The sequence below is a fragment of the Phocoena phocoena genome, chromosome 4 (genome assembly GCF_963924675.1).
Source record: "Phocoena phocoena chromosome 4, mPhoPho1.1, whole genome shotgun sequence".
In the NCBI taxonomy this organism is placed as follows: domain Eukaryota; kingdom Metazoa; phylum Chordata; class Mammalia; order Artiodactyla; family Phocoenidae; genus Phocoena; species Phocoena phocoena.
Genome location: NC_089222.1, coordinates 25910582 through 25934016, shown reverse-complemented (window position 1 = coordinate 25934016; position 23435 = coordinate 25910582). Strand labels below are relative to the sequence as shown.

The 23435-nt window shown below is 38.6% G+C and overlaps 1 protein-coding gene across 1 annotated transcript in view; it reads left to right on the top strand.

Moving 5' to 3' along the window:
* SLC9A9 (solute carrier family 9 member A9) overlaps window positions 1–23435 on the top strand; it is a 542439-nt gene that overhangs the window by 144286 nt on the left and 374718 nt on the right. The window contains exon 5 of the mRNA XM_065876006.1: window positions 13507–13622. Coding sequence (XP_065732078.1) covers window positions 13507–13622 — 116 coding nt within the window. The remainder of the gene's footprint in view (window positions 1–13506; window positions 13623–23435) is intronic.

Genomic DNA, 23435 nt, shown 5'->3' with positions numbered 1-23435 from the left:
TATTTAGCTCCACCCCCTAAATTCACTCCCTCAAGTACACCTGTATCCTTTTCATATAATAAGCCAGCATCCTTTTTGTAGAATACTTAAGGGATGCTTAACTTCCTACAGGGAAGGAAACTCACTGCTTCCCACCAGAGTGGATTCCTACCACACTGTGGACAGTTCTTCAATAGGCTGATCTGACTCTTTGTAATGTCCTGGTTGTCTGGAGGAACATGGATTAAATTCTCTTTCTCCCTTCCAATGACCACCCTCCAATTCTAAACTCTGGGTACCATGTTGCTTCTTGGCCTTCTCTCAGGTGGCAAACCCAGCTCTACATCTCCTGCCCATCTAACATGTCTCTAACCCCTCAGTATCTTAAGAGCCATTTTCCAATGGGGTGTTTTGAATAAGAAAATATTTTAGCTGAGATCAGACCAATTTTGAATACAGTGGTGTTAGTATGTCTCAAGGTCTGCACAAATATACTTTCATCGATACAGATATCTTTCCCCTCCACTACTTCTTTTGCCATAGATCTGTCTTATCATCTTCTCTTGTCACGTCACTAGCTTTGGGAATTTTGTGATGTTTGTTTGAATATTTTCATTATGTGGCTGAATAAACCTATTAAGCTATTCGTGACCTCCTGGCAAGCTTCTCTTCACCATCTTCTGCTTGGCTACTTGCCTGTTTTTTCAGGGGGGCCCAAAGTTGGATGCGGTGGGGTCGGGGAGGTGGTCTCTCAGTTGTGTGCTGTGCTGACAACACTAGATCTGGTTGAAGAATCATTTAAAGGAGTAATCTCTTTGCCAGTGAGGTCTTGGCAAATGTCTATAATGAAATTAGATGAAAATGTATGTTTCTGTGTTGAAAACAACCTATTAAAGGCTTCTCTTGATAACTCCAAATCTGAGCCTTTCTCAATTTGTTGATTCTTTGAGGGAGGTGGTCTCATAGGCTAAATGGCCTTTTGTGTTTCTCAACAAAAGTAAGAGCTGGAATAACTAAATAAGCCCTTGGGTCATTCAGTAGTGGTTCTCTGGTAATAATATTGTACAAAAGGAGGACTATTATTATACCCATTTTATGGACAAGGAAACTGAGGAAAGGATGAGATAGACAAGTTGCGTAAAGTCAAAGAGCTAGAAAGCAGCAGAGGCATCTACCATAACAGACTTTAACAATCCGTTTACTTCTCTACATACCTGAGTAGACTCCTCATTATCTTTTTTTTCCATTTTATGCCTAGCACCTAGCAGGGTTCTGGGTAGATAGTAGGCACTCAATTAAAAATGTACTGTATGGCTTAATAAATAAACTGGATTCTTACCTCTCCCTCTGAGCCTCATTTTCTATAAAGAAGAAAGCATTTACTCCTTCTATTGATATGTTGAGTTTTTAAAGATGAAATTATGCTTGATAATAACAGGTGCTTTGTTCTTCAGAGGTATAGAGTTAAGAAATTAAATCATTAACTATTGGCCCATTTACTTGGGTGAGTCCTCTGCAGATGGTTCATACCACCATGTCTGTCTTAAAGCTGAATTAAAAGCCCATTCAATTCAAATCACATGGGGACACGCCCAACTGTCTACATTTCAGTTCAGTGCCTAATAGTGTAAAGCAGTCTGTATGTCGGGTAGGATGGGGGTTAGTAGACAATAAGTAGGGACATAGATGAAGAGTAGTTATATCAATTGTCTGGTGCTGTGTAGACCAGACAGGTGGGTAATTGTCAGAAATGTTCCTATAGGTTGGTCAGGCTGGCCCCAGGTAGATCTAGCCCTGGAGTCTGGTCATTTAATATTCTGACAGGGACACTTGGGAGTAACAAGATTTAACAAACCAAATGGCCTTTTTTTGAAATGCTTGTGTTGCTGGGTTGATGGGGAACAGCAATAGTGATCTCAAGGCTCAGGATCTATAGGGGAATACATAATTTCTTTATGGCGCTAAGTATTTTATTGTTTTCTTGTTCTCTAAATCATTTGGGTGATTTTTTTTCTATATTTGATTAGTTGGTAAACTGTTATTAGTAGAGAAGCCCACGAGAACAATCTGTCTCTGGGCTCTGATAATTGATTTGAAATATTCCAAAAGAAATTCACTTTACAACTACAAAGGAATTTCAAGTAAGAAGTTGTATTACATGCATCAGAAGCAAAACAGACCATTGGAAACTCTCCATTCTAGATCAAAAAGTTTTCAAAAATATATTGACATGGTTGGAAAAGAAGAATCAGGGCAAGGAATTAATGTTTGATTTTCGTCATTCACAAGATGTATTGTTCATTCTATCTTGTCACCAATAATGATAATATATTTTAAAGCCATCAGTCAAACAGTGAATAGTGTAACATCCTACTTTGGGCTAAATATGTTTTAAACATCTACATTATTTATGAGCTTGCTACTTGCTGGAAAATTCATCTGATTGGGGAAAATCCAGAGAGTTGCATTTTCTGGTTATTTACATTCTGTTGCAACGAGCAGTTGGCTTTAGGGTTCCAAATGGTACAGCTGAAGAACATAAATATGCTTTAGGGAATATGAAAAGGGATGAGAAGTTTTCTGGGAATAATAGATTAGGCAAATTATATTCAAATCACAGGTTCTATTCCCTTTGCTGAAATCCTAGGCAGCAGAGCATCTGTGGTATCTGCCAGTTCTGGTAAAACCTCTTTAGGAGAAAACTGGCGTTCCAGTCCTGGCTCCTCTACCAGCCGAGTTCAGTGTGACTTTGACCAAGCCACTAACCTAGGTGAGTCATGGTTTTTATATTTTTAAATAGAGATTCTGAGTTGAATAATTTTTTAAGTTTTTTTTTTTCCCCCCAGATCTAAACAACTGGTTCCAAAGTGTTTCAGTTTCACATCTGAGGAAAAATGGTGGAGCAAATGCTGTGAGGTGGTAATAGGCTGCTAAGCTCCTTGGGACGGTTACCTCATCTGTGAAAGTAGGATAATGGAGCTTGACTTTATCCACCTCCCAGGAGGGGGGAGAGCAAGTGAGGCAACAGTCATGCATGTGTTTTTAAAGATGAAAAGTAGTGGTTAAGGGCCTAACTATACAGGGCAGCAGGCTCCTCTCTTGCTGCTTTAGCCGGGATGAATTTCATAGTTAGAGATATTTTGAACAAGCTCATTTGTTATTAATCAAAGATTATATGTATATATGTGTATACATATGTGTGTGTGCATGTGTGCATTACACACGCACACACACGTACATACACGTATTTGCACTGCCAATCAGAGCTTCTGAGCTGATATAGTTCAGCCCAAAGCAAAGAAATGTTTTTTTTTATTTAACAGGCATAGTATTCCTTTAACAGACATGCAAATTTCTGCTAAGAGTAAAAAAAAAAAAAAATTTAAAAAGAAAAGCTTGAAGATACCCTTTATCACTTTTGAAGACTCAGTAAAACTTTGCAGTGACCAGCCTCAGATGTGATGAGACCAAAGCAGTCACCCAGCTCCTTCCCTGTGTCAGTGAAGGGTGGGTCTCTGTACCTAGGACAGAAGTCTCCGCGGAGGTGTAAATCAAAGGCATAATGGAAGTCTGTTAAATTTCACATTTTACTGGGAGAGACATTCTTTCACTCCCTCTTCCCCACCTCTTTTTAAATTTTATTCTACAAAGAGCTCCAGATTGGAACTGAGAGGTAACAGTACCTTGAACCTTCATGTGTTATTCAGTAAGCCTCTTCACTCCTCCACAAATCAGCAGGGAGAACAAGTCACCATGCAGTGGGTAGTAAGTATTAGGTGCTTATCTGTATGTGAACCTGTATTAATTGCATCTCAGGCAAGCTCCATGTGTGAATTCAAAGTGCTGCCTAGAGTTTACCATTAGAGCCAGAATGTATACAAGTGTCTCAGTGATTTTGCTTAGTTAGCAGCATCCTCATTTAGGGTCTCCTACTCAAAGTGTGACATGGGACCAGCAGTATCAGCACCTGGGAGCTCATCAGAAAGGCAGAATGGCAGGCCACACTCTACTGGCTGATCCTTAGGTGATTGGTCTGGACACTAGAGACATGATGTGATTTAGAACACTTGTTCTAGATCTGGCTGCATAGTGGAACAGTGGAAGACCTTAAAAAAATACTAATGCCTCTGCCCCACCTACAGAGATTCTGATATACTTGGTCTGGGATGTAGCCTGGGCATCATCATTTTCTAAAGCTCCCTATGTGATTCTAATATGCACCAAAATTTGAGAACCGTTGAATTAGACTATGTAGTAATTCATAGTGGAAGAATCCATCACACTAAATTACCCAACTTTCATTGTCCACACCTCATGTGTTGCCACCCACTTGCTTTGGTGGCCCATGTTAACTTTTCCTTAGTGACCACCCCTTTACATGACTACAACTCGTGTCTGACCCCATTGGTCCTTCAAGAAATATGCACCTCCAGTGCTTTCTTCCCCCAGACCATAGTTCTCCTTTCCTCCCCTGAGCTATCCCTTTAGCTTTCTTACCAAACTTGTTATTTTTCACTTAGTAGTCCAGTTATTTACACACTTAGTTTGTCCCTTCTCTAGGAGCTATTAGCTCCTAGAGGGCAGAAGCCGTATCAGATTCATCTTTGTAACCTTTAGTATCTAGCAAGGCTGGGTAATATGTGCATAGAATGGAGATAGGAACAGAGAGGGAAGAAGGCAGAACAGTCCAGATGTGCTGTCTTTCTTCAAATTAGTCAGGTAAGATAGGCACACAAAGAACGCACGAGTGGAATGTAGGATCTGGATGAAATAAAGAAGAGAGGTTCGTTAACCACATCAAAGGGCGGACAGTGGGGATACAAGTTGAAAGAGGAATGGCAGCAAGAGAGCAGTGATTATATCCAGTAAGTATTAGGCATGGTTTTCTGAAAGGAGAAGGCAGGGTGTCCAGGTTGGAGAGAGAGCTGAGATGACTCAGAGCACTGTAAGGGCCACGCATCCCTGGCTGCTGACGTAGGCTGACAAACTGCAAGGGAGGTTGTCATTTAGGGTACCTGATGCCTTTAGTGAGTGTGACTGACTCCCACACTGCCTTCGTTGTTCCTCTCAGTCTTCTCAAAAGCCATCCTGTTTCACCCCTGGAGGAGCCAGCATACTCCCAGAAAGTGGATCTGAGCAGACACACAATTAGGATGCCTGGTCAAGTTCTCACCTGTGTCTAGTTCACCTCTCAGTAGATCTAGATCTCAACTTCTTACTGCATTTCAGCATTGTGACTTCTGCTCATTCCAAATTCATGCTTGGGATTTATATCACAGTTCCTCCAAGAACTATGAAGCACTTAACAGGAGGGAAGCTTGTTTCCCTGCAGGCAACTATGTAGGTTGCTATAGGGCCTCTGGGGAGGTCCAAGGAAGTGACAAGTTGACAGGCAAGTGAGCAGTAGAGTATGTGGAAAAACGGACTCACTTAACTTTGTTCCAAGGATCCCAAGGTCGCAAAGCCTCAGACCCCAGCCATGGTTAAAAAACAGTGTATTTCATCACAACCTCCTCTCTGCACCCTTTCCATTCTTGAAAAGACAGGGTGACCATGTTTTCTTCTAGGCCCACAGGAAGCCTGATATAGAACTGACTTAAAGGGAAAATCATGGAAGGTATGGTGCTTTCCAAACCCTCTTACAGCCAAATTTGATGCTGAAAAGCAAGGTCTTCAAGGCATTCCTAACCCTTAAAAAGCTGGTCCCATTATGTATCATGCCAAAAACATTCTTTCAGAAACAAAGAATATAGTAATTGACTTTTAAAATTTGGGAAGCCAAGGCAAAGATATCTTAAATTTTCTACAGTGTCCTATACTAAAAAGTAGAAAGGAACATACATTTAAATCTCATTTCTATCCTTAGCTGGATTTCCTTGTCTGTAATATAAGATTCCTGACGGCTGCCCAACTGGTGTGTGTGTGTGTGTGGTGTGTGTGTGTGTGTGTGTGTGTGAAGATTTAAAAATATAGAAAATGCACTCACATGGGAGCTCTACAGAGTAGGAATTCAAATGTTCATATGTTCATTGCCTTCCTCCTTCCCCCATTTTTATTCCTAATACTTTTATTCCTTAAAATCTCAGGGCCAGAGAGCCACCTACCCAGTGACAGTTCAGTGCCTTGAAAAGAATTAAAGTTCCATGGGGTTGGTAGCCAAGAAGAAAGTAGGAGAGTAGAAGCCATGGGGGTACAGTTGTCTTGCTGATGGCTGTCGCAAACAAAGTTTTTGAGCGGTCAAATGTTCCGGCATAGAATTTCCCAGCCCTGACACAAGCATTTATGCCCCTGAGAGTGAACCCTCCCCTCATCTCTCCTCTTCCTCCTACCCCCACCCACTTCCCTAACCAGCCTCCTCTTTCCACTTAGGGACAGAAAAGTTGGATACAACCTTTCCCTTCCTCTAGTCCTCTCTCCCTCTACCCCTTTCAGAGGAAAGAGGATTAAGGGCAGGCAGTCTGCACTCTTCCTAGTTGCTGGTACAAGATAATCTGATAGAGGAACTGGACAGGAGCTCACTTGTCACCATAACAAAGCGGAGTGGGGCTTCACCCGATCCCCTATTTTCTTTTAACATGCCCACAAGCCACCCAGTTGATTCCTTCACCCTCCTCTCCTCAGCTTTCACTAAAACAGAAGGAACAAAGTCTTGGGACTGGTGGGAAAACTAGAATGGGCCAAGGGGTCATCTAGTGTATGAAATCTTAGCACCTGACTCAGCTACAGCAGGACCCACAGGCTTCGTGGGCTTCTTGGGGCCGAGCAGCCCACTCTGGGTGCTGAGATAAAGGCCATAAATAGTCACAGTTCAGTCAGGACAAGCTTTTCCCCGCCATCTCTGCAGTGGGTGGCAGATGGCAGATGGTTTCCTGGATTGCTAAAGGAGAGGTTTCGTTTTTTGACCATTGTATTTTTATTGATCCAAGAAGAAACCACCTTCAGTAGGAACAGTTTTGCATTCTAGGGGAAGAAAATCAGTAGTTTGGGCATCTCACATATAGATGGGATATTGCTGGCAGTCTCCTTACTTGAGTGTATATTTCAGATTTATCAAATATGCCACCTTCCTCTCAAAGCCTTTCCTGAGTCCCCAAGAGAGCTGCTTCTCCTCTGTGAACTCAGTGCATTTGATCTGCAACTCATCTAGGACACGTAACAATTTCTATCATGTATTCTGCTTTTGTAGGTGACTTGTCTCTCCCTCCTGAGGATGGAAATCATGCCTGACCTATCTTTGCATTTCTCATAAGCCTTAGCAAAGGCTTTTATGATATTAAATACTATATATATAAATATATATAGAGAGAGAATTTACTATCATATATATGTATGAGTTTATATATATATTAACATATGTGTGTGTGTATACACACACACACACACACAAACTGAGAAACAGTGACAAAAGAGGAGAATCATTTCTTTGATACCTAGGAGCAGATGATCCTACAGACCCTTTAAGGCCCATATAGTTTCACCTAAAATCAGACTCACCGTCTCATGCCACTACTCTTGACAAAGCAGAATTCTTATTTTTTAACTCCTGTTTGTGAGCACCCATGAGATGTGAGCTTCTTCACATCTTCCCCACATCTTTAAGATCAACTCAAGTCTCACTCTAAGCCCCCTTCTGGAGACAGACCTGATTTCCCTCATAGCCAGACATCCCAAAAGGATGGGTATGTTGCCTGTCTCAATCTCCTCATTTTTTCCATGGGCTCTTCAACCCATTCTAATCTCGCTTTAGCTCCCACATTCCTAATGACATTAAATGAAAGGGCTCGTTTGGCAACATTCAATCCTATGTATCATACCCTCCTTCTGGAAACACTCTTCTCTTGACTCTTGTGACACTCTACCAGATTTCCACTCATGTCTCTGTTGACCAATTCTTTGTATCCTCTTTTCCTCATCATCTCTACCTCATCTTCAAATGCTGGAGTTCCCAGGCATCAATCGTGGGCCCTCGTCCACTTTATGTTCTCTTCACATTTTCATTCACACCCAACTCTGAATACCCAACAGGCTCACCAGCTTCTCAATCTCAACATTTCTCAAGTTGAACGTGTAATCTTTCCTATAATATAAAGTCCCCCTTTATTGTTCCCAGCTAATATAAGTGTGGACATGTGCAATCTGTACTTCTCTCCATAGGACTTAACCACAATACTGTTAAAATAATAAATTAGCTAGTAAACATCTGGCTCCCCAATAAAATATAAGCTCCCCGAGCAGAGGAATTATGTCTGTTGGTACTTATTTGTTGAATGAATGAGTTAATGAGCAAATTAATGAATGCATGAGTAAGTGAATTTGGCTAGAAGACCTTCCCAATTCCATCCACCCCAACATTAATAAATTATGAGTTCTCTCATGGAAACAGAGAGAAGATAGGTGGCTGCCAGGGGCAGGGGGCAAGGGGGAGGTGGGAGAAATGAGTGAAGATGGTCAAAGGGTGCAAACTTCCAGTTATAAGATGACTGGGGATGTAATGTATATCATGGTGACTATCGTTAATGCTATCTTGTATATTTGAAAGTTGCTAAGAGAGTAGGTCTTAAAAGTTCTCGCCACATACAAAAATATTATAACTGTGGGGTGATGGATGCGCTAACTAACCTTATTGTGGTAATCATTTTGCAATACATACATATATCAAATCATCATATTGTATACCTTAAACTGACACAATGTTATATGTGAATTGTATCTCAGTAAAGCTGTAAGGAAAAAGAATTTATGGGGCTTCCCTGGTGGTGCAGTGGTTGGGAGTCCACCTGCCGATGCAGGGGACACAGGTTCGTGCCCCGGTCCGGGAGGATCCCGCATGCCGGGGAGCGGCTGGGCACATGAGCCATGGCCGCTGGGCCTGCGCGTCCAGAGCCTGTGCTCCGCGACGGGAGGGGCCGCAGCAGTGAGAGGCCCGCGTACCACCAAAAAAAAAAAAAAAAAGAATTTATGACTTCTCTAGTGGGGTATTGCTCTTGAATGCATGCCCCAGAAAAAAAGAGAAACTGTGAGATTGAAACTATCCGTAAAATGTGAACAAATAAATAAAGATGCTTATCCAGAGGAAATGTTTGAGTATAGAAATCAGAAATTTAGGTGCAGATTATAATCTTTGTTTTGCTATCAGAGCCTGTTGGTGCTGGGCTTTCCCACTGCAGAGTGAGGTCCATGTAATGGTCTGTTTCACAAGCTTTCACAGGCAGGAATGTAGCTCTTCTGACAGTTAACAGGCCTGGTCCACACAGCTGTTTCCAAACTGACAGCAATTCCCCTTGCGTATCTCTAGCAATTCAAAAAAACTGCCTTTTCCAGTAGATCTATTCATAGCTTGATCAAGACTATTTTTAAAAAAGAAGATGTATTCTTTTTAAAAAATACTGAGAGAGACTAAGATGGCATACTTAAAAATCATCCAAGCAATTGAGCCTTCTGGAACTTTTTGTTTTGAAACATTTTTGCAACATGCCTTTAGGTGTGGAACTTTAATAGTGTGAAACAAGCTCATGAAATTTAAAATCAGTACGTGTGTCACAAACACTCAGTAAAGTGAGTATGTGGAGCATTGTGTAGGACATTTCTTCAAATTCTCTTTTACCCAATGCCTTCTATAAGTGACATGACTGCCATCCTGTGAAACTCTACTCTTTGAAGACGGGTCATGGATTTGCACCTTTGTATACTCTGTAGCATAAGCACTCTGCTTTTTAAAGAATAGCACTAAGTGGATATTTGTTGAGATCAATGTTATCAGCAATTTTGCTTTTTATATGGCAGTTCTGCTTCTGCCCATCCCTGTGACCTGGGCTGTCCCTAAGCACAGGCTGACCCCAGAAGGACATCTCACTTGGGTCCACCATCTTCACAGCACTGCGTGCACTGGAATTCACTGGCTTCCCTCTCCCCATCGGACCACATCTTTCCTGTATCCTGAGCCATCTGAAATAGTTTCTGTGAAGTGCTGATAGAACATACCACCCTGTGAGAATGTGGTGATTGCTAATGGGTTCATTTATTTATCCTCCCAGTTAATACAGTTATAATTAGTTAGTTACAATAATGTAGCAACAATAACAATAGCTATTTAAAAAAAGTGCCTGGCACATAATAGATACACACTAATTATTGACATTATAATTATCAGTGACAATGACCATTGTTATTGGTAATAATAACAAAATGATCAGACTGAGCTCATACTGCACTGGGCTTTTTCTGTTTCTCTTGCTTTTTAAGGTATTATCTCAAGGAAGATATTGGAATTATAGTTATTTTGTGTCCAGGGGTTGCTTCGGAGTAAACAAATCATTTACTTTCTTTTTTTAAAAAAACAAACTGTGTGTATAGAGGTATGTGTATATGTGTGTGCATGTGTGTGTGTGTGTGTGTGTACATGCACATGTGTTTCTCTTGATTTCAAAACAATTCCGAATCTCTATAGAATGGTGGTTGTGTATGCAGGTTTTGGCATCCAACTGCCTGGGTTCAAATCCAGCTCTGTCACAAGCTAACTTCTGTGACCTTAGGCAACTTACTTAACCTCTCTGAATCCTGATTTTCACCTTTGTAAAAAGGAATAAGTATAGTACCTAACTCAAGTATTATGAAGATTCAATGACATAATGAATGTCATGTCACATAATAGCACTCACTAATGTACATTGTTATTTTTTTATTATGACTGTTATTTAGAAAGAACTGAAAAATGCAGAATAGGAAAAAAGAAAATAGTCACATGTCATTTTATAACCACTATTAACATCCCAGACTATATGCTTCTGACCTTTTTCTGTTTATATGTGTGCTTAAATATATTCAATTTTTATAAAATGAAATTATTATATATTACCACTTTATAATTTGCTTTATCAATTTACTTTTCTATGCCTAATATACACTCTTGTATATAGTATTAATAGTTGCATATTAGTTCGTTATATGTGTGTTCTGTAATTTATTCACTGGTCATTTAGATTGCTTTGAATTTTTCACTCATGAATAGTAATAATCTGAAATAAACTAAATAACTTCTGGTGTGTATTCAGATTAATTTCTTGGCAAAAATTCATAGAAAATCATTTAATAAGCTACAGAATATAAAAAATTTAATACTTTTAAAATAAATTGTCCAATTGGCTTTTATAAAGACTTTAATTTTATTTTCATCAATAGTACATGAGGTTTCTAGTTTCCAAGTAATCTTCCCAAGCCTGGGTAATATATATGTATGCATATATTTTTTTTATCTTACCCAATCTAATGGCTTCTGTAGGGCAATATGGAGCAAGTCATTTTAATTCTGAGGCTCAGATTCCTAACTTGTAAAATTAACTAATGGGTATAGAATTCAGAAATATAGTCATAGGTCATAAAGTTGATACTGATTCCAGAGCCTATCCATGCTCCATATTGGAAATGTAGCTCAAATGAGAAAGAACTGTGGTGAAGTCAGGTTAACACCAGGTGAGGCTGAAGGGATGACTCTCGGAGAGCATTTCCCTGGTAATGTTGTGACTGTCCAGAAAGTCTCAGTGTTCATCAGACATGCAGATTCTAATGCAGAGGGTGATGCGGATAACATATATAATTAAAATCTATGATTATATTTATTGCCATCTGCCTTGCTATAAACGACATGCTCCATAAGGACAGGGATCTTTGTCTTGTTCACTGATGTATTCTAAACACCTAGCACAGAGCCTGACAATAGTAGGGGTTCAGTAATAAATATCTATTGAATGAACAAGCTGAATGACTCTAGTCTTAACCTGTCCAGAGGCTGCATACCCTGGTAACCAGCAGAATGCCCTCCCCAAGATAAGTGTAGGTGAGCTGCCATGATTGAGGCCTCTTCCCAGAAACAATTGCTGTGTCACATGACACAGGCTTTCTCAGATATGTTAACACTTGCAGCCTAGTTAAGCTTCAGCCTCCCCGGCTAGAATCCACACACTTCACAGCAATATTGGGTCTCTGCTCGAACCCATGTGGTTGTCTTAATAGTTCAACTCATGGGTAGTAGTATCTCCAAGTTCTTGGGGATACTCCGTTGCTGCACCTTTGTCCTATATAGAACAACCACCTTATGGACTAGTTAAGAGTATACTGTATGAGGTAACGTATAATGTACAATATGGAACTGTTCATGTAGGCAATATGATGTAGGAATTAAAAGCCCGGGATCTGGAGTCAAATTTCTCAGTTCAAGTCTGGGTTCCACAATTTAATAGCTGTGTCACCTTGAGCAAGTTACTTGATCACACAGTATTCAGTTTTCTCATCTGTAAAATGCAGTTAGTACCTACCTTGTAGGATCAATGTGTGGATGAAATGAGTTAAAACATGTGAAGAAATAGATATAGAAAGTGAATATTACCTATTTTGATAATTACTATTAGCAGTCATAATCTCATTGAGAATTTACTATGTGTCAAAACCCAAATTTATATTACCTCAGATAATCCTTAAAGCAGCTCTGTAGACTAACCATAATTCTTTTCCCTACCTCAGAAGGTTTTAGTAATGCCCTAAAATCACATAACTAGTAAGTGGTAGAAACTGGATGTAAATGCATGTGTGTCTGAAATATTCTCTCATAGAGAAATTTTTCATAAGAGAATTTGAAATATCCTCATTGTCATTAAAATTTCGAATATCTGATTTCTAGTCTTTTTAGTCATGCTCACAACCCTACAACATTTTTCAAGAAACTAATTTAAATACGTGTGAATATCTAAGCAACAGTCTCTTGGTCTGAGAGTCAGTGGTTTCTAAGGACTCTTACAGTCACTTTCAGTGATTCTACCGTGGTCCAGTTCACCAATTTCTGTGTTTCCTCCACTAGGATTTAGAAAAATCAGTTAATTAAATACAATTTAAAAGCTATAGGGTGGCAAATGATGACCAAAACAGATAATTTGCATTCCATGGGTTTGGTAAACATAATCTCATGAAAAGAATGGCTTTCTTTGCAAGATCAAAATGTAACCATTTCAAGATTCATTTTCAACTGTGTGTTGAAATTACAGGCGCTCTAAACCTAACAGTGTTTTCTCTACCTGGTGTGGAAGTGTCCTGACACCACCAGTAGTAGAGACTCATCTATTGTAAAGTAACTGGTTGACTGAGTGCCCTGTGAGTGGCCAGTAACCTTCTCATCACAGTGACAGACTTGAAACTTGAACCCTTTGCAGACACCCTAGCAGACAAAACAGTAAAACTGAAAAGCAATCCATTTACAGATGTCAACCCAGCCACTATATTTGTGGGTATGATTTGCTATGCCATATTTCACAGATAATTTTTTATATCCTTGAGATTTGTTTTCACTGAAGTACACTATAAAATGGTCTTTTACCTTTTGCCAGGTGAATAAACTGTGATATTTGGTACAGTGTACTGAGAACTAGCATGGCTACAAATAGGCAGAATAGTGGTAATTTGTGCCTCATGCTTATTCAGGAAGCCCATTAGAATGTCAGCTATGTTGATGTTTGAAGATCATATTTTTCTCTTCAACAGGTTAATTATGTATGGCTTTGTGAAGGCCATGGTATATGCTGACCAGCTGAAAAATGGAGACTTTCATTTCACTGACTGTTTGTTTTTTGGTTCACTGATGTCTGCTACAGATCCAGGTAATTGCCCAAATGATATGTTGCCTTCTTTCTAAGACTCAAACATTTAAATTGAATTTTTCTCTGATGACCATCACCCGAGTCTACATAATAATATTCCTTATTCCTTTTCACTTGCAGTTGACGTATCTGTTAGTGATTACAAAAAAAGAGAAAAGAAACAGGCGAATATTCTAACACCTCTCAAAAAATAGTTCTGAAAGCAATTTCAGTAATGGGAAAGACTCTTTAAAATTCATTACTGTTTATTTCTGTAGAATATGTAGCCATTTTGAGCTGTGTGGTCCTTATTTCTCTCTATTTAACTTTCTTCTTTCAAAAATGCTCTATTGGGGCTTCCCTGGTGGTGCAGTGGTTGAGAGTCCGCCTGCCATGCAGGGGACACGGGTTCGTGCCCAGGTCCGGGAAGATCCCACATGCCGCGGAGCGGCTGGGCCCGTGAGCCATGGCCGCTGAGCCTGCGCGTCTGGAGCCTGTGCTGCTCAACGGGAGAGGCCACAACAGTAAGAGGCCCGCGTACCGCAAAAAAAAAAAAAAAAAGAGATTACTTGCTTGCTATGAATCTCTATAGCATCACATCAGGAAGCACATACTGTTTAGTGACTCACCTGTCAGCCTGATCCATCACACTACTGAATTGCTACTCCGGCAAAGACCACCGGAACACACCTGTAGTTGAACAAGATGTGTTTATTACATGTTGTAATGAAGAGAATGCTCACCAGAAGAACCATGGGACATCTCAGAGAGTGTTAGAAAGGACTTGTTATAGGACTTGGGCTTATGCTTGGTGATTTTAGGGAAGGCTTAAGGAATTGGGGCTTTGCTCTGGATTAGATGCTGTCAGAAAGCATGAGTGATTGGGCATTTTAGTAAGTCTAACGGGCAGGAGGAAAGACTGAATAGAGCCTAAGGCTACAATTTGTAAAGAAGCAGCGCCACTTATAATAGCCAAGATAGGGATGTTGTGGTTTGGACAGTGTTCATTTTTTGTGTTTAGATGTGATTACACAGTAGGCTTGTTTTTGTCTTGATCCATCATGGTCACAGAGTAAACCTGTCTGATGTTTTCTGTGAAATTGTTTACATTCAACAAGAGAACAACAAAGCCCAGCTGATAGTACCAGGCCAGCTCCCAGATACTAGGGGCTGCTCTTCTCTTTCTTAGAATGGCCCTCTGACCAGCAGTATTGGCACCATGTGGTAGCTTGTTTTAAATGCAGAATCTCAGGCTCAACTCCAGAACTACTGAATCAGGTTCTAGAATTTAATATCCTCAAGTGGTTTATATGCACAGCAAAGTTTGAGAAGCTCTTAATGTTAGACTTCCCCATTTTAGCTAATGGGTTTAGTACCTGTTGATGGTTATGCTTAGTCTAGAATTTGTTAGGGGTTACAAACTAGTGGTATGCTAATTCTATCCTACATTTTGCATGTATTAGCTGGTACTCTCCTGAAAGAAGCAGTTTTCCAGATCAACTTTTTGAGTACCCTGTGATAATTATTTGAACAAAAAATCAGGATAAATTATTTATTCTTTTTGTTTACTTACTAATGTTCTAATTTTCAAAATAATGAGCTGTTTATCATCTCCCACATATGATCAGGTAGGTGGTTTGGGGCTTTTTTAAAGTATCATATCAACACATGGGTTTAAACATAGTTGATATGTTTCAATCTACTATTGTAATTATACTTTTTGAACAAAATATTCCATCTTTGACAACTGGGAGCCTCTTCAAGTTTCTCCTATATCCTTTTGCCACAAACCCAATAGTCTCTCGTAGATTTCTTGTTTTGGAGCAGGACTAGATGTACCAACCTTATTTTGTATGTTTCCTGTACCCTGACTTAGAACCAGACATTTCTCTAAGAAGACTTGGTTCTTTCTAAGCGGGAAATTTATTTAGAGAACAAAATGTGGACACTGGGTGTTTTCATTACTATTGTATTGGTCATTGTTTCTACATATTTTTATTTGTTTTGAAGGAGAAATAATATCACAAATTCATATTAATATTGTTACTTCCAATTTAGGATTATAGAAATTTAACTTGACTGCCTTGAATTTATTTTGCATTTAAATTTTTCTTCTGCCTACTTTTCTTCTTTCTATTACATTAATATAATTTCTTACTTCCCTTAAAATTTTCAAATTTACAATGCACATATTATTACTAAAAATATGATTATTGAAAACTGCTTAGATTACATTGTGGTTCTTTTTAACCTTTGTGTATATGCCACTAGGATGAACAGTTAAAAATTACTCTGTTTTAAGAGCTCTTGAAATAATCCTCTGTGTGGGTAAGCCACAAGTCAATTATACAATAATGTTCATTTGTTTCATTTTGCTTTTAATTGTTGTTTTAAACTTAGATTAAATATCTACAGAATTCCAAAATGAAAACCATAGGACAAAAGAAGAGAAATCTAACTTCTAGACCTGTCCTCTCTATCCTAATTTTTCAACCATTTGGGTTGGTTTTTAGTTTACGCTTCTATTTTTATTTTTTTAACATCTTTATTAGAGTAAAATTGCTTTACAAGGTTGTGTTAGTTTCTGCTGTATAACAAAGTTAATCAGCTATACGTATACATATATCCCCATACCCCTTCCCTCTTGCGTCTGACTCCCACCCTCCCTATCCCACCCCTCTAGGTGGTCACAAAGCACCAAGCTGACCGCCCTGTGCTATGCGGCTGCTTCCCACTAGCTATCTGTTTTACATTTGGTAGTGTATATATGTCCATGCCACTCTCTCACCTCACCCCAGCTTATCCTTCCTCTCCCCGTGTCCTCAAGTCCATTCTCTACATCTGCATCTTTATTCCTGTCCTGCCCCTAGGTTCATCAGAACCATTTTTTTTTTTTAGATTCCATATATATGTGTTAACATACGGTATTTGTTTTTCTCTTTCTGATTTACTTCACTTTGTATGACAACTCTAGGTCCATCCACCTCACTACAAATAAATCAATTTCGCTTCCTTGTATGGCTGAGTAATATTCTATTGTATATATGTGCCACATCTTCTTTATCCATTCACCTGTCGATAGACACTTAGGTTGCTTCCACGTCCTGGCTATTGTAAATAGTGCTGCCATGAACATTGTGGTACATGTCTCTTTTTGAATTATGGTTTTCTCAGGGTATATGCCTAGCAGTGGGATTGCTGGGTCATATGGTAGTTCTATTTTTAATTTTTTTTTTTTTTTTTTTTGCGGTATGCGGGCCCTCTCACTGTTGTGGCCTCTCCCGTTACAGAGCACAGGCTCTGGACGCGCAGGCTCAGCAGCCATGGCTCAAGGACCCAGCTGCTCCGCAGCATGTGGGATCTTCCCAGACCGGGGCACGAACCCCTGTCCCCTGCATCAACAGGCGGACTCTCAACCACTGCGCCACCAGGGAAGCCCTATTTTTAATTTTTTAAGGAACCTCCATACTGTTCTCCATAGTAGCTGTATCAATTTACATTCCCACCAATAGTGCAAAAGGGTTCCCTTTTCTCCACACCCTCTCCAGTATTTATTGTTTGTAGATTTTTTGATGATGGCCATTCTGACTGGTGTGAGGTGATACCTCGTTGTAGTTTTGATTTTCATTTCTCTAATGATTAGTGATGTTGAGCATCTTTTCATGTGTTTATTGGCAACCTGTATATCTTCTTTGGAGAAAAATCTATTTAGGTCTTCTGCCCATTTTAGATTGGGTTGTTTGTTCTTTTGATATTGAGCTGCATGAGCTGCTTGTATATTTTAGAGATTAATCCTTTGTCAGTTGCTTTGTTTGCAAATATTTTCTCCCATTCTGAGGGTTGTCTTTTTGTCTTGTTTATGGTTTCCTTTGCTGTGCAAAAGCTTTGAAGTTTCATTAGGTCCCATTTGTTTATTTTTGTTTTTATTTCCATTTCTCTAGGAGGTGGGTCAAAAAGGATCCTGCTGTGATTTATGTCATAGAGTGTTCTGCCTATGTTTTCCTCTAAGAGTTTGATAGTGTCTGGCCTTACATTTGGTATGCTTCTATCTTTAGCTCTAAGCAAACAAACATGAACACGCTCGACTATATACTACAGCACACATGGTTCATCACCTTGCTCTTCTTTAATTAACAGTATTTTGAAGAGTAATCCATAGCAACATATTAAGAGTTTTCTCATTTTCTTTTATAGCTGCAGAGTATTCCATAGTTTATTCAACCAATTGCCTGTTAATGGACATTTGGGTTCTTTTTTGTCTTTTGCAATTATGAATGATGTTACAGTTAATAACTTTAAAATTAATAGCTTTCCACATTTTGCTCCTGTTTCTTTGGGATAGATTTGTAGAAACGGGTTAAAAGGTATTTGTAATTTCCTAGGTGCCAATTTCCTCCCCATAAAGTTTGTACCATTTTGCCTTCACACCAGCAATGTATGACAGTATCTGTTCTGTACAGCCTTGCCAATGCAGAATTCTGTTACAATTTTGGGTTTTTGCCCATACAATAAGTGAGTATTTGTATCTCTCTGTGGCTTGACTTAATATTTCTCTTAATATGAGTAATATACGTTTAGGGAACATATGCATTTTTTTTTTCTGAAAAGCAAATGTTTATAAGATGCCCTTTTCCAGTAGGGTTGTTGGTCTTTTATTTTTCATGCTTCTGAAGCCCTTAATATACTAGGGATATTAACCCTTTGTAATATAAGTTACAAATATTTTTTGCACATTTTTGTCTGTTTTATTTTGCTTGTGGGATGGGGGAGGAAAAAGCATTTTTTAATGTATGATGTTGACATTCTTCCTGGAAGGGGATGAAATGAAAGTATGTCTCAGATTTAGAACCCATGGTGTCAATTAGAAGACCAGAGTCCCAGAGTGGTGTACAGGGAGAGACTGTTCCATCTCCAGGCCTAGAGAAGACCTGGCCACTAAATCATTGCTGGAACATTTCATGCTACCATCCCCCAAACCCAGGGAAATGCAGAAGTCCCTTGGCATCCACGGAAATGGGGCCTCAAGTAAATTATTTTCAGTCCATCAGTGATTTCTAGTTAGTTCAGGTTATTCTCTTCTGCCATATATGGATACTTTGCTTTTCATGGTCAGGTCCCATTTTAGGTCGCCTGTGCACAAATCTGCATTTTGAAAAGCATTGCATCCATTGTTTCTTGGTCCCAATGCTAATGGCCAAGTTGTTGTATTTTATGGAGTGATTCAGCCAGCTCCAAGTGTGTGGTGTTCAAGCTTTGCTCCTTCTGTGACTAGTGATATTCCTGAGGTTATGTTTACATGACACAGGAAAACTGATTGAAATAGAAAAAAAAAATCTAGCTCAGTAAGATGGTTATTTATCTACATGGTATCAAACAACTGAGCTGACTGAATTTTTTGAAATACAGAATTGACTCACAGCCATAACGAGAATCCTGGGAACCAAGTCCACTTTCCAAGTCTGGCACAGACCAGCTGTACAACTTTGGGCACCACTTAGCCTCTCTAGATTTTATGGGTTACTGAAAGTGGAAGATATGTGATCTCATCTTTTCCAACCCCTTCATTTTACAGATGAAGAAACTGACTTTTCATCTGTAAAATGAAAAGTTTCGACTAGAGCCCTTTCCAGCTCTAACATTTGGCGCTTATTTCTGTGAGACTGTTTTTTGTTTTTTTGTTTTTAATTTCATTTTAAAACAAGTTTTTGTTCTAAAGTAGTTAAAAGTGAACCCAAAGCCCTCCACCCAGACATTTGGGGGTTCTTACACCAACTCAGCAAATGTTAGAGAAGATCTCACATAGCAGAGACCCACACATGAACAGGAATACTTAAGCACCCTTTTCTTCTGGGAGCTAATTGTTATATTAAAACACACTGAACCTACTCTCTGCTAAATTGGTGCAATTTAAGATCTTCAACAACCTTTAAACACCTAGTTAATCTTACCCTACAATTATTCATTTATTGCCTAAATTATTGTGACTCACTAATTTATGAAAGAGAACCTATGCTCTCCAGGTCTGATTTTTCATGGCCTTCTTTAAATTAATTCTTTCCCATTTAGCCTTAGCTAAATCTCAGCGAGGTATTATTAACTATTAATATTTTTCTTTTACAGTTACATATTTAGACTTAAATCTAATTCTTCCTGCATGTTTCAGACTCTCAGCAGTTTTCAGTTTACCTCCAGTTAGGGTGATTTAGATATTATTTGATTGATTTAGTTTCCTCCTTTCCTCACTGATGAAGATCTTGCTGCTGATGGAAACGTCATCAGCATCCCTTAACAGAAAGAGTGGATAACTAAAGGCAGAGCCCCCAAAGAGACCATGTATGATAAACTGCAGGGTATGGGAAGAGAGAAGTACTTGCAGGGCTTGATCGATAAACACACATCTTCAGGTGTGTTTAGACAAGGAAAAATAGGAGGATGGGGGAGGGGAGAGAAACAATCAACAAAATGGTAATAGAGTAAGAGACCCAACGACTGGAAATAGATGCTATAGTTAATATCCCTCTTTTTACAAATGGCCAAAGCCCATTAGGAGTCTCTCCGACCTCATACTATCCTCCTGTCTCTTTCATCACTGACTTGGGTCCCAGTTTGGTATATTTAGATTATCCAAGATAACGATTTTTATTATTAAGACTGAAATATCCCTTTATATGGAGTGAGTGACATAGAGAGGTCCTTAAGGTATGTAAAGATACTTGGGAATCCCACTGTACCCATGTGCTATTCCTTAAACACACCAGTCTTTTTTTTTTTATTATTATTCAAGTGTAGTCAATTTATATTATAGTCTATTGACTATTATATTATAGTCTATTGACTATATTATAGTCAATATTATAATCAGTTATTATTCAAGTGTAGTCAATTTACAATATTAGTTTCATAGTGATTCAATTTACATTAGTTACATAGTGATTCAATTTACAATATTAGTTTCATAGTGATTCAATATTTTAATATACTCCATTTAAAGTTATTACAAAATAATAGTTATATTTCCCGGTGCTGTACAATATATCCTTGTTTCTTATTTATTTTATACATATTCATTTGTATCTCTTAATACCATACCCCTATCTTGCCCCTCCCCCTTTTCTCCCCACTGGTAAACACTAGCTTGTTCTCTATATCTGAGTCTGTTTCTGTTTTGTTATATACATTCATCTGTTTTATTTTTTAGAGTCCACATATAAGTGATAACATAGTGTATTTGTCTTTCTCTGTCTGACATTTCACTAAGCATGATACCCTCTAGGTCCATCCACATTGTTGCAAATGGCAGAATTTTATTCTTTTTTTATGGCCAAGCAATATTCCATTGTGTATATATACCACATCTTTATCCATTTGTATGTTGATGGACACTTAGGTTGCTTCCATATCTTGGCTATTTTAAATAATGCTGCTATGAACATCGGAGTACATGTATCTTTCGGAATTAGCGTTTTCATTTTCTTTGGATATGTACCCAGCAGTGGGATTGCTGGATCATGTGATGGTTCTATTTTTAGTTTTGGGGGGATCCTCCGTACTGTTTTCCATAGTGGCTACAACAATTTACAATCCCACCGGCAGTGTACTAGAGTTCGCTTTTCACCACATCCTTGCCAACATTTGTTATTTGTAGAATTTTTGATGATAGTCATTTTGACAGGTGTGAGGTGATATCTTATTGTGGTTTTGACTTGCACTTCTCTGGTGATTAGCAACATTGAGCATTTTTTCATGTGCCTATTGGCCACCTGTACATCTTCTTTGAAAAAACGTCTATTCAGGTCTTCTGCCCATTTTTTAATTGGTTGATTGTTTTTAGATGCTCAGTTGTATGAATTGTTTATACATTTTGGATATTAACCCCTTATTGGCCATATCATTTGCAAATACTTTCTCCCATTCAGTAGGTTGTCTGTTCATTTTGTCAATGTTTACCTTTGCTGTGCAAAAGCTTTTAAGTTTAATTAGGTCCCATTTTTGCTTTTATTTCTTTTGCCTTAGAAGACAGATACAAAAAAATATTGCTAAGAATTATGTCAAAGAGTGTTCTGCCTATATTCTTTTCTAGAAGTTTCCTGCTTTCCAGTCTTATATGTAGTTCTTTAATTCATTTTGAGTTTATTTTTGTATATGGTGTGAGGAAATGTTTAATCTCATTGCTTTACATGCAGCTGTTCAGTTTTCCCAGAACCACTTACTGAAGAGACTGTCTTTTCTCCACTGTATACTCTTGCCTCCTTTGTCGTAGATTGATTGACCATAAGTGTATGGGTTTATTTCTGGACTCTATTCTGTTCCATTGATCTATGTTTCTGTTTTTGTGCCAGTACCATGCTGTTTTGATTACTGTCGCTTTGTATAGTCTGAAAGCTGGAGTGTGATACCTCCAGCTTTGCTCTTTTTTCTCAAGATTGCTTTGGCAATTCTGGGTCTTTGTGGTTCCATATAAACTTTAGGATTATTTGTTCTAGTTCTGTGAAAAAATGTCATGGGTATTTTAATAGGGATTGCATTAAATCTGTAGATTGCTTTAAGTAGTATGGATATTTTAACAATATTAATTCTTCTAATCCTCTAAGAACATGAGATATCTTTCCATTTACTTGTGTCATTTTCAGATTCCTTCATCAGTGTTTTAAAGTTTTCAGAGTATGGGTTTTTCACCTCCTTGGTTTAATTTATTCCTAGGTATTTTATTCTTTTTGATGTGATTTTAAACAGGAGTGTTTTCTTGCTTTCTCTTTCTGATAGTTCATTATTAGTGTATAGAAAAGCAACAGATTTCTGTATATTAATCTTGCATCCTACAACTTTACTGAATTCATGTATTAGTTCTAATAATACATGAAGACTGTTTGGAGACTTTAGGATTTTCTGTATAGAGTATCATGTCATCTGCAAATAGTGACAGTTTTATTTCTTCCCTTCCAATTTGGATGCCTTTTATTTATTTTTCTTGTCTGGTTGCTGTGGCTAGGACTTCCAATACTTTGTTAAATAGAAGTGGTGAGGGTAGGCATCCTAGTCTTATTCCTGATTTTAAAGGAAAGGCTTTAAGCTTTTCACCACTGAGTATGATGTTAGCTGGAACACACCAGTCTTGCTGCTGCCTCCAGGCATTTGCATTTGTTGTTTCTCCATCCTCACCTTCTTCAGGTCTTTTCTCAAATGTCACCTCAATGAGACCTTCCCTAACCATCCTATCAAAAATCAAACCCTTCTTCCCCTCAACACAGTTCGCCCCAAATCACTGTGCTTCCCATCCTTTTTCCTTGACTTATATTCTTGTACAGCACTAATCACTATTGATCTACTATTTATTTTATTTCCTTATTGTTCCTTAGTTCTTTGTCCCTCTGAAAGAGGAGCTTTTTTTTTCTATTTTTTCTGGGTTTTTTTCCCCTATCTTTTCACTCTTATATTTCTCGTATCTAAAACAGTAGGTTTTCAAGAAATGCTTGTTAAATTAATGAATTAATAAATTTGTGGAAGAAACTGCTAGAGCAAAGTGTGGCGCTTGAAAAGGTATCTGTTCTCAAATGTGAAACGTGAAGCAGCTGAATATCCCAGCTCACTCTTGGAGATAAGGAGTCTCATGGCCCCAGGAGGGACAGTGGCTCAAGATGAAGGTGGAACTCCTCGCACATAGCTGAACTTCCAGCACAAGCTGAGTGCAAATATTAGTTTCTGTCCTCCAAAAAAAAAGATATATTCAGCTAAAACAAAAATAAATGTGTCTTTCTTTTTGTTCAACCATGCAGCCAATATTTCTTTCCCTTTTTCATCGGTGGTCAGTAGCTTAACACTTTCCAGAGAGCACCA